At 74.5% G+C, this 11,668-nt stretch overlaps 1 protein-coding gene across 1 annotated transcript; it reads right to left on the bottom strand.

Annotated features, from left to right (window-relative positions):
* Nucleotides 1-3: 3 nt before the first annotated feature.
* LOC135317531 (histone-lysine N-methyltransferase EHMT2-like) lies at nt 4-11,553 on the bottom strand (the record flags this gene model as incomplete). The annotated part of the gene is given in 20 exon segments (XM_064473824.1): nt 4-92; nt 173-274; nt 351-473; nt 1,357-1,463; nt 1,657-1,739; nt 2,984-3,169; nt 3,697-3,923; nt 5,498-5,641; nt 6,280-6,425; nt 7,364-7,449; nt 8,263-8,387; nt 8,485-8,622; nt 9,157-9,294; nt 9,370-9,455; nt 9,817-9,889; nt 10,284-10,403; nt 10,405-10,565; nt 10,908-11,108; nt 11,199-11,244; nt 11,455-11,553. Coding segments are annotated over 20 exon segments (2,405 nt in total), but the record flags the coding sequence as incomplete, so codon positions are not given.
* Between the last annotated feature and the right edge of the window lie 115 nt (nt 11,554-11,668).

Here is an 11,668-nt window from a genome sequence, read left to right as displayed (position 1 = left end):
GTGACGTCGGCGCCGCGCGTCAGCAGCCGGCGGATCACCTCGATGTGCTTGTGCTCGGCCGCCCAGATGATGGGGGTCCACCCGCCGTTGTCCTGCGGCGGTGGTGGTGGGGGGTGTCAGCACCGCGCCCGGGCGCCGGGGTCCCACCCCCCGCCGCCCCCCGGGGTCCCACCTGGGCGTTGACGTCCACCTGCCCGGTGGAGAGCAGCAGGTCGACCATCTCCAGGTTGCCGTTCTTGGCGGCGTGGTGGAGGCAGGTGGAGCCGTCCTCCTCCTGGGGAAGGGCCGGGACGTCGGCGCGGGGCGGCCGGGACGTCGGCGCGGGGAGGGGCCGCGGCGCCGTCGCCCACCTTGCTGTACACGCAGCCCCCGCGCCGCACCATGTACCGCGCCGTCTCCACGTGGTTGTTGGCCACCGCCTCCATCAGCGGCGTCCGGCGCAGCTTGTCCGTCGCGTTGATGTTGGCGCCGGCCTTTGGGGAGGGGGTGGGGGCGTCAGGGAGCCCCCCCGAGCCCCAGGGATGCCCCCAGGCCCACAGGGAGCCCCCCCGGGAGCCCCCCCGGGCCCCAGGAACCACCCCCAGGGAGCCCCCTGAGCCCCAGGGATGCCCCCAGACCCACACAGAGCCCCCCCCGGCCCCAGGAACCACCCCCAGGGAGCCCCCTGAGCCCCAGGGATGCCGCCAGACCCACACAGAGCCTCCCCCCGGCCCCAGGAACCACCCCCAGGGAGCCCGCCTGAGCCCCAAGGATGCCCCCAGACCCACACAGAGCCCCCCCCCAGCCCCAGGAACCACCCCCAGGGAGCCCCTCAAGCCCCAGGGATGCCCCAGACCCACACAGAGCCTCCCCCCGGCCCAAGGAACCACCCCCAGGGACACCCGCCTGAGCCCCAGGGATGCCCCCAGACCCACAAAGAGCCCCCCCTAGCCCTAGGGAGCCTCCCAGGCCCACAGGGAGCCTCATGGAACCCCCCAGGCCCCAAGGGAACCCTGCAAAGTCCCAAGGACCCCCCCCCAGGGAAACCTCCTGAGACCCGGGGACACCCCCAGAGCCCCCCGACCTGCACCAGGAGGTGCTGGACCTCCAAAAAGCCCTATAGGACCCCCATAGCCCCCCCAGGACACCCTAGAGACACTCCCCCCAGAATGCCCTTGACCCGCAGAGCCCACCCAGCACCCCAGGGATCCCCTGAGATCTCCAGAGCACACCCCACCCCAGCATCACAGAGACCCCTAAAGACTCCCCAGGAGCCTCCTGGGGTGTCCTGCGGCCCCAAGGACCCCCAGAGTCCACCTGGGGTACACTGGAGTCCCCCCAGAACATCCCTGATTCCCCAGGGACCCCCAAGCCCACCTGCAGCAGGAGGTGGCAGATTTCGAGGTACCCCTTCTGCGCCGCCGCGTGCAGGGGGGTGCGCTTGCTCTGGGCGTCGCTCTGGAAGTTGGGGTCCAAGTTGTCCACTAGGGGGGTGAGGGGGGACGGTCAGGGGGGCTGGGGGCTGGGGACCCCCCCCTGGGGGCACTGGGACAGCCCAACGCCCCCAGGGACACCCCCAAGGCCTGCTGGGGCCCTGCAGGTACCCCCAGCTCTGAGGGACACTTGGGGGGCTCCAGGACCCCACCACGGGACCCCTCCCCGGGGACCCCCACTCACGCAGCATGAGAACGACCTTCTGCAGCTCCCCCTGCTTGACGGAGACGTAGAGCTGGCGGGGGTGGAAGCGCAGCTTCTTCCGCCTGCGGGGAGCTGGGGGTACTGGGGGGCACTGGGATCCCACCTGCGGGTACTGGGGGGCACTGGGATCCCACACGGTGGGTACTGGGGGGCACTGGGGGGCACTGGGATCCCACCTGCGGGTACTGGGGGGCACTGGGATCCCACACAGTGGGTACTGGGGGGCACTGGGAGGCTGGGGGACCCTATACTGGGGGGCACTGGGAGGCTGCATCCAGGGCGTTGGGAGGCTGGGGGAAGCCAACAGTGGGAGAGCCTATAGAGGTGGGCTCGGGGGCGTGGGAAGCACAGGGGGGCTCGGGGGGCGTGGGAAGCACAGGGGGGCTCGGGGGCGTGGGAAGCACAGGGGGGCTCGGGGGCGTGGGAAGCACAGGGGGTCTGGGGGTGTGGGAAGCACAGGGGGGGCTCGGGGGCGTGGGAAGCACAGGGGGTCCGGGGGCGTAGGAAGCACAGGGGGCCCGGGGGCGTGGGAAGCACAGGGGGGGCTCGGGGGCGTGGGAAGCACCGGGGGTCCGGGGGCGTGGGAAGCACAGGGGGGCTCGGGGGGTGTGGGAAGCACAGGGGGGCTCGGGGGGCGTGGGAAGCACAGGGGGTCTGGGGGTGTGGGAAGCACCGGGGGTCCGGGGGGCGTGGGAAGCACAGGGGGTCCGGGGGTGTGGGAAGCACCGGGGGTCCGGGGGCGTGGGAAGCACAGGGGGGGCTCGGGGGCGTGGGAAGCACCGGGGGTCCGGGGGCGTGGGAAGCACAGGGGGTCCGGGGGCGTGGGAAGCACCAGGGGTCCGGGGGTGTGGGAAGCACAGGGGGCTCGGGGGGTGTGGGAAGCACCGGGGGTCCGGGGGTGTGGGAAGCACAGGGGGTCCGGGGGCGTGGGAAGCACCGGGGGTCCGGGGGTGTGGGAAGCACAGGGGGCTCGGGGGGTGTGGGAAGCACAGGGGGTCCGGGGGGGCGTGGGAAGCACCGGGGGTCCGGGGGCGTGGGAAGCACAGGGGGTCTGGGGGCGTGGGAAGCACAGGGGGTCCGGGGGCGTGGGAAGCACCAGGGGTCCGGGGGTGTGGGAAGCACAGGGGGCCCGGGGGGCGTGGGAAGCACCGGGGGCCCGGGGGGCGTGGGAAGCACCGGGGGTCCGGGGGCGTGGGAAGCACAGGGGGGTCCGGGGGCGTGGGAAGCACAGGGGGTCCGGGGGGGCGTGGGAAGCACCGGGGGTCCGGGGGTCCGGGCAGCACCGGGGGTCCGGGGGGGCACCCACCTCTCGGCCTCCTGCCCCACCAGCGCCTTCTCCAGCAGGTCGCGGGCGGGCCCCGGCGCCAGCCCCCGCGCCGAGAGGGCCCCCCCCGAGGGCAGGGCCAGCGCCGGCCCCCCCGAGCTGTCGATGGGCTCGGCCCGGGGGTCCGGGGGGGGCGCCCGGCCCTCGCCCTGCCCCCGCATCCGCGCGCTGGGCGGGGACGGGGGGGGTCAGGGGGGCCGGGACCACCCCCTCCGCGACCCCCCGGCCTCAAATGGCTGCCCAACCCCCCCAGGCCCCCCCGCCCCATACAACCCGGACCCCCAGACCCCTACACAGCCCCCCGGACCCCTCTAAGACACCCCCACCGAGCCCCTTTACGCCCCCCCACAACCGCGTACCCCCCTGAACCCCCCCAAACCCTCACGTACCCCCCATGACCCTCCAAGGCAGCCCCAACCCCCCAACCCTTTCATACCCCTCAGACCCCCATGTACCCCCCAAACCCCCAACTCCTTGTGCACTCTCTTTAGATGACCCCAGACACCCCCAAAGCCTCTCCAGACCCCTTCATACCCCCCAAAACCCCATGTACTGCCCTCAAATGACCCCAAGGCCCCCCCCAATCCCTTTGTACCCCTTCAGACCCCCACGCACCCCACCAGAGCGCCCCCCAGACCCACCATGTACCCCCTTCAGGTGACCCCCAACCCCCAAAGCCCCCTCCCGGGCCGTACCTGGGGGTGGGGGCATCGGCGCGGGGGGCGGGGGCGCGTCGGCGGGGCTCGGGGGGGGCGGCGGGGGCCGGGGGGGCCCCCTCGGTGCGGGGCAGGGTCACCTCCTGCGCCTCGGAGGCGTCTTCCCCGCAGTGGGGGCAGAAAATCATCCCGTTGAGCTGCGAGACGCAGCCGCGGTGGAAGCGGTGCCCGATGCGCACGTCGGGGTGGCACTCCAGGAAGGTCCCCTGGGGGGCACGGGGCGTCAGGGGGGGCTCGGGGGGCTCCAGGGGGTCCCCAAGGGGTTCTGGGGGGGCGTCAGGGGGTCCCAGCCCTGATCTGCACATCAGGGGGGCACTCCAGGAAGGTCCCCTGGGGGGCACGGGGCGTCAGGGGGGGCTCGGGGGGGCCCCAAGGGGTTCCGGGGGGTGTCAGAGGGTCCCCAAGGGGTTCTGGGGGGGTGTCAGGGGGTCCCAGCCCTGATCTGCACATCAGGGGGGCACTCCAGGAAGGTCCCCTGGGGGGCACGGGGCGTCAGGGGGGGCTCGGGGGGCTCCAGAGGGTCCCCAAGGGGTTCTGGGGGGTGTCAGAGGGTCCCCAAGGGGTTCTGGGGGGGTGTCAGGGGGTCCCCGTGCCCCCCCGGGCCGTCAGCCCCCCGCCCCCCGGGCCCCCCACTCACGGCGGTGCAGAAGTAGCCGCAGCCGGGGCAGCAGTGGTGCCTGGGGGGGGGTCCCCGTGCCCCCCCGGGCCGTCAGCCCCCCGCCCCCCGGGCCCCCCACTCACGGCGGTGCAGAAGTAGCCGCAGCCGGGGCAGCAGTGGTGCCTGGGGGGGGGTCCCCGTGCCCCCCCGGGCCGTCAGCCCCCCGCCCCCCGGGCCCCCCACTCACGGCGGTGCAGAAGTAGCCGCAGCCGGGGCAGCAGTGGTGCCTGGGGGGGGGTCCCTGTGCCCCCCCGGGCCGTCAGCCCCCCGCCCCCCGGGCCCCCCACTCACGGCGGTGCAGAAGTAGCCGCAGCCGGGGCAGCAGTGGTGCCTGGGGGGGGGTCCCTGTGCCCCCCCGGGCCGTCAGCCCCCCGCCCCCCGGGCCCCCCACTCACGGCGGTGCAGAAGTAGCCGCAGCCGGGGCAGCAGTGGTGCCTGGGGGGGGGTCCCCGTGCCCCCCCGGGCCGTCAGCCCCCCGCCCCCCGGGCCCCCCACTCACGGCGGTGCAGAAGTAGCCGCAGCCGGGGCAGCAGTGGTGCCTGGGGGGGGGTCCCTGTGCCCCCCCGGGCCGTCAGCCCCCCGCCCCCCGGGCCCCCCACTCACGGCGGTGCAGAAGTAGCCGCAGCCGGGGCAGCAGTGGTGCCTGGGGGGGGGGTCCCCGTGCCCCCCCGGGCCGTCAGCCCCCCGCCCCCCGGGCCCCCCACTCACGGCGGTGCAGAAGTAGCCGCAGCCGGGGCAGCAGTGGTGCCTGGGGGGGGGTCCCTGTGCCCCCCCGGCCGTGAGCCCCCCGCCCCCCGGGCCCCCCACTCACGGCGGTGCAGAAGTAGCCGCAGCCGGGGCAGCAGTGGTGCCTGGGGGGGGGTCCCCGTGCCCCCCCGGGCCGTCAGCCCCCCGCCCCCCGGGCCCCCCACTCACGGCGGTGCAGAAGTAGCCGCAGCCGGGGCAGCAGTGATGCCTGGGGGGGGGTCCCTGTGCCCCCCCGGCCGTGAGCCCCCCGCCCCCCGGGCCCCCCACTCACGGCGGTGCAGAAGTAGCCGCAGCCGGGGCAGCAGTGGTGCCTGGGGGGGGGTCCCCGTGCCCCCCCGGGCCGTCAGCCCCCCGCCCCCCGGGCCCCCCACTCACGGCGGTGCAGAAGTAGCCGCAGCCGGGGCAGCAGTGGTGCTTGACCATGCGGGCGCGGTGGCTCTCGCACAGCACCATCAGGGGCACCCGGCTCGAGGGGCGCATCGTCTCCCGCTTCAGGATGCTGCTGCCGCAGCCGCTCAGCTGGGGGAGGGGCGTCAGGGCCGGGGAGGGGCGGGGCCGCTGCCCCCATCCCACCCGGGGACCCCCATTTCCCCGACCCCCGCTACTGTGGGTGCCACGCACGTGTGCCCCCCCCCCCTCCAAACACTGGCGCCCCACCACCCCCCCCGGGTCCCACACACACACCAGGGTCCCCCCTGAACGCCCAGGTGCCCCCCAAAACACTGGCGCTTCCCCCCCTCCCCCCCAGATGCCTGGGTGCCCCCTCACAGTCCGGTCCCCCCCATTTTGGACCCCCTGTAGCCCCCCTTTCTCTAGATTTTGGAGTGTCCCCACACCCGTGGTCGCCTCCCAGCCCGGGGGTCCCCCCTGCAGCCCCCACCTCCCCCAGCTACCAGGCCCCCCAAAACCCCTGGGGTTCCCCAAAACCCCTCCACTGTCCCTAGACTCCAGAGTCCCCCCACAGCCCCACCTCCCCTTACCACCAGGATCCCCCAAAACTCCTGCCCCCCTCCCATAGACCCCAGGGTCCCCCCAAATCCTGGGGTCCCCCTCTGTCCCCACCTCCCCCCTGCCACCAGGGTCCCCCCCAGACCCCAGCAACCCCCTCCACGCGCCCCCCCCGACCCCTAGGACCCCCACCCCCCGGACCCCCGCACCTGCCCGTCGACGCTCTCGGTGGCCATGCAGACCCCCCGCGCCCCCTCGCCGCCCCGCTCCACCTTGGGGGCCTCCATGCGGCAGGAGCACAGCGGCAGCTCCTCGAAGCGCTCGGCCTCCAGCGCCCCCAGCCCCCCTGCCGGCCCTGCTTGGGGGGGGGGCGCTCAGCGGGGGGCGGGGCCGGGGCGGGGCGCTCAGCGGGGGGCGGGGCCGGGGCGGGGCACTCAGCGGGGGGCGGGGCGCTCAGCAGGGGGCGGGGCCGGGGCGGGGCACTCAGCGGGGGGCAGGGCGCTCAGCGGGGGGCGGGGCCGGGCCGGGGCGCTCAGCGGGGGGCGGGGCGCTCAGCGGGGGGCGGGGCGCTCAGCGGGGGGCGGGGCGCTCAGCGGGGGGGCGGGGCCAGGCCGGGGCGCTCAGCGGGGGGCGGGGCGCTCAGCGGGGGGCGGGGCGCTCAGCGGGGGGCGGGGCGCTCAGCGGGGGGCGGGGCCAGGCCAGGGCGCTCAGCGGGGGGCGGGGCGCTCAGCAGGGGGCGGGGCCCGGGCCAGGGCGCTCAGCAGGGGGCGGGGCGCTCAACGGGGGGCGGGGCGCTCTGCGGGGGGGCGGGGCCCGGGCCGGGGGCGGGGCGCAGCACACCAACAGGGATGGGACTGCTCTGGGGGCAGGGCTGCAGGGGGCGGGGCCGCAGACCAGCATGGGGGTGCACATGGGGGTGTGGTCAGTGTGAGGGGCGGGGCCACAAGACAGCAGAGCACAGGCACAGCATCTGGGGGTGGGGCTAGGGATCAGTGGGCGGGGCAGAATCCAGTGGGCGTGGCTTCAGGTGGGACAGCAGGGGCGGGGCCTCAGAGCCACAACAGGAGCTGGGGGGCAGGGCCAGAGGAGCAGCACAACATGGGGAGGGGTGTGGCCTAACAAGAGTAGGCGGGGCTCAATGGGACTGGTAGGGGCATGCACTGTGGGCGGGGCTACATGCATGGGGGTGTGGCCATGTGCAGCGGGTGTGGCCAAGCTGCTGCAGCCCACAGGGGGCTGGCTCATGGGTGGGGTGTTGTGGGAGTGGCCAGAGAGCCGGGGGCGTGGCCTCACCTGGGGGCTGGGGGGAGAGGGCTCCGCCCCCCGGCAGCTGCAGGCAGCCCAGGGGCACCTCGGTGTATTCGCTGGGGGGGGCCCCCGGGGGGGGCTCCGGGCACCCCTGGGGGGCACAGGGGGGTCAGGGCAGGGCCGGGGGGGGCCTCACCCCACCACACACACACCCCCAGGGTCCCCGTCGGCCCCCCCGAGTCCCCTCCCCACTCCCGGGGTGTGTCCCCTCCCCACATCCCCCATTTTGGGGCCCCCCTTCCCCAAACTCGTCAGTTTTAGGGCCCCCCTTCCCCAAACCCCCCAGGTTTTGGGGCCCCCCTTCCCCAAACCCCCCAGTTTTGGGGCTCCCCTTCCCCAAACACCCCAGGTTTTGGGGGCTCCCCTTCCCCAAACGCCCCAGTTTTGGGGCCCCCCTTCCCCAAACGCCCCAGGTTTTGGGGCCCCCCTTCCCCAAACGCCCCAGGTTTTGGGGCCCCCCTTCCCCAAACGCCCCAGGTTTTGGAGCTCCCCTTCCCCAAACGCCCCAGGTTTTGGAGCTCCCCTTCCCCAAACGCCCCAGGTTTTGGGGCCCCCCTTCCCCAAACGCCCCAGGTTTTGGAGCCCCCCTTCCCCAAACGCCCCAGGTTTTGGGGCCCCCCTTCCCCAAACGCCCCAGGTTTTGGAGCTCCCCTTCCCCAAACGCCCCAGGTTTTGGGGCTCCCCTTCCCCAAACGCCCCAGGTTTTGGAGCTCCCCTTCCCCAAACGCCCCAGGTTTTGGGGCCCCCCTTCCCCAAACGCCCCAGGTTTTGGGGCCCCCCTTCCCCAAACGCCCCAGGTTTTGGGGCCCCCCTTCCCCAAACCCCTCAGTTTTGGGGGCTCCCCTTCCCCAAACTCATTGGGTTTGCCCCCCCAGGTTTTGGGGCCCCCTCCCCACACCCCACCTCTCTCCTTGCCCCGCGGCTCCTTCCGCTTCCGCTTCCGCGCCGGTTTCAGCCACGGACTCTCCTTCCAGCGGCGCCGGGCGCGGCGCCGGGCACTGGAGGCGCTCTGGGGGGGGGGTGGGGGATTCCATCAGGGTCCCCCAAAGCCCGACCCCCCAAACCCCCTGACCTGACCCCCCCAAACTCCCCGAGCCCCCGCTCACCCGGTCCGAGGCGTTGCCCGACTCCTCGTCCTCCTCCTCTTCCTCCTCGTCCTCCTCCTCCTCCTCGTCCTCGTCTTCTTCCTCCTCCTCCTCCTCCTCCTCCTCACTCAGCACCTCGCCGGCCCCCTCACCCTCCGACTGACACCCCCCCACAGCATGAACCAGGTGTCCGGGAGCCCCCCAGCGCCTCCCAGTAACCCCCTGGCTCCTTGCACTGATGGCAGAGCTGCCCCAGTGCCCCCCCAGTGCCCCCCCAGTGCCTCCCAGTGCCCCCCCAGTAACCCCCAGGTGCCCACCAGCGACTCCCCAATATGCTTCGTTGTTCCTCCAGCGCTTCCCAATCCTCCCAGCCCCAACCAAACCCCCCAGTACTCACCAATATCCCCCAGTAACCTCCCGATATTCACCTACCACCTCCCAACAGCCCCAAAGTTCCCCCTCAGCTTCTCCAGAGCCCCCCGGGCCCTCCCAGTGCCTCCCAGTGCCTCCCAGTGACACCCCCATCCCCGCCAGCACGTCCCAGTCCATCCCAGGCACTCCCAGTGACCCTCCAGCACCTCCCAGTGACACCCCCAGCCCACCCCAGCCCCTCCGAGTGACCCCTCATCCCGCCCCAGCCCCTCCGAGTGACCCCCAGCCCCCCAGCCCCTCCGAGTGACCCCCCAGCCCCACCTTGCTGTCCGAGTCCCCGTGCCCGTCCACGCTGAAGCCGTCGTAGAAGAGGGAGAAGCCGCCGCCGCCTTCGCTGTCCCAGTCGTCGCTGGGGCGGGCGCCGCGGGGGGGGGCGGCCATCTCCTCCGTCACCGTGATCTGGGGGAGGGGGGGCTCAGGGGGACCCCGGCACCCAGCGGGGGGGGGCGGGGGGGCGCCGCAGCCCGGGCGTACCTCGGTGCTGGCACGGGGGCTGGGTCTCTGCAGCCGCTTGTGCAGCCCCTCGGGGCCGTAATCCAGCTTGGGGCGTTTGGGGGGCTCTGGGGGGGGAGGCCAGGGGTCACCCCAGGCCTCCCCAGACCCTCCTACTGCCCCCCAGCCTGCCCCATGCCCCCCTTAAGTCCACCATTCCTGCCCCTGGGATCCCCAGGACCCCTCCCAGCCTCCCCCCCCCCAGGGGCTCCTCCAGCCCCCCAGGAACCCCCCGAACACCCCCACCGCCAGAAGCCCCCCAGGGACCCCCAGACCCCCCCCAGACACCCCCCCCCAGCACCTCCCAGCAGCTCCCCCAGCCCACCAGGACCCCTCCAAGCCCTCCCAGCAGCTCCCCCAGGTCCCCAGGAACCCCCCAGACCCTCGCAGAGGCTCCCCAAGACCTCCAGGACCCCCCCCCAGACCCACCAGGCTCTTCGATGCTGCGCAGCTCATCCGACACCCTGAAGTGCAGCATCTCCGACACCCGCTTCTCGGGGAGCTGCGAGGCGGGGGGGCCCTCGTGTCTGGGGGGGAACACGGGGGACCCCCACCCACCAGAAGGGGACTAGGGGGGGCCCTCGTGTCTGGGGGGGAACACGGGGGACCCCCACCCACTAGAAGGGGACTAGGGGGGACCCGCGTGTCTGGGGGGGAACACGGGGGACCCCCACCCACTAGAAGGGACTAGGGGGGACCCGCGTGTCTGGGGGGGAACACGGGGGACCCCCACCCACTAGAAGGGACTAGGGGGGACCCGCGTGTCTGGGGGGGAACACGGGGGACCCCCACCCACCAGAAGGGGACCGGGGGTCCAGAGGGGACCTGGGTGTCCGGGGGGGGAACACGGGGGACCCCCACCCACCAGAAGGGGACCGGGGGTCCCGGCGCCCCACCTGTCCGTTGCTGGGCTTGGCCATGGTCTTGCGGGCCCGGTGGACCTTGGGGCGCGCCGGGGGCTCAGGGGGGGCCGGGGGAGGCTCGGGGGGGGCCGGGGGGGAGGTGGCGGGGGGGGGGCCGCCCCCCGGGGAGGCTGAGGAGCCGCAGGGCCAGGCTCTGCCCCGGTGGGGACTTCCCCGCCCCCGTCAGGGACATCTTGGCCCGGCTTGGGGGGGCCAGGGGGGGACCCCCAACCGCCCCCCGCCCTGGGGACCCCGGCAGCGTCTTCGTCGCGTGGCCTGGGAGGGACAAAAATTGTGAGACCCCCCCCCCCCAGATATAACACCCCAATCCTCCCAAGCCACCCCAGACCCCCAGTCTGTCCCCCAAACCTCCCGGAACCCTCAAAAACACCCCCAGCCCCCCCAAACCCTCCACGAATCCCCAAACACACCCCGGACCCCCCAAACCGCTCCGAGCCCCCAATACACCCCTCAGACTCCCCCAGAAACAAGTAAAGACCCCCTCCCCAGCCCCCCCAAATGTCCCTAAGACCTCAAAACGCCTCCCGGCCCCTCCCCGAGACCCCCCATAAACCCCCCAAACATCACCCAGCCCCCCCCCCCCCCAGCCCCCCTTACCTGGCAGCCCCTTGGGGCTGGCGCCGGCCGGGGGGGCCCCCTGCGGCCCCTCCCCCTCGGGGGGCCCCCCCCCACCCTCTCGGCCGCCCCCGGACGCCTGGATCCCCCCGTGCTCCTCCTCGGGGGGGGCACCCCCCACACCGGGGGGGGTTCCCCCGCTCAGGGGGGGCTCGGGGGGAGGGGGGCTGCTGGGGGGGAGCCCTGTGGTGGGGGAGATGGGGGTGAGGTGGGGTGTAAAGGGGGAGGGGGGTCGCGGTCTAAAGGGGGGGGTGCGCCCCCCCCCCAACTTACCGGGGTCTCCCACCGCCTCCACCACAAGGGTCCCGCCGGGGGCGTCCTGCGGGGGACAGCGGGGTGAGGGGGGGGTCCCTGGGGTGGGGGGGGGGAACCCAGAGGTCCGGGCCACGCCCCCCCCAGCACAAAGGCGCCGGCGCAGCCCCTCCCCCTCCCCGGACGCCCGGGCCCCCCCAGCCCCGTCCTGGCCGGGACCCCCCCCCGGGACCCCCCCCCCCGCCCCGGGGTCGCCCCCCCCCGGGTCCCCCCGGACCTCGCCGCCTCCCGCCGCCTCCATCGTTCCCGGCCTCCCCGCGCGCGGGCGCGGGCGCCGCCTCTGACGTCACGGCGCGGGGAAAAAAGGGCGGGGCTTACGCTTAAAGGGGCCGCCGGCGTTGCTCGGCGCTTGTCGCCCCGCCCACTTCGCTCGCAGGGACCCGCCGCCCGGGCATTGTCTGCCCCCGACTGGGGCGGGGGGCGAGGCAGGC

The sequence above is a fragment of the Phalacrocorax carbo genome, chromosome 26 (assembly GCF_963921805.1).
Source record: "Phalacrocorax carbo chromosome 26, bPhaCar2.1, whole genome shotgun sequence".
NCBI lineage: Eukaryota > Metazoa > Chordata > Aves > Suliformes > Phalacrocoracidae > Phalacrocorax > Phalacrocorax carbo.
The sequence above is the reverse complement of the archived record's forward strand: the minus strand, read 5'-3'. Positions and strand labels throughout refer to the sequence as shown.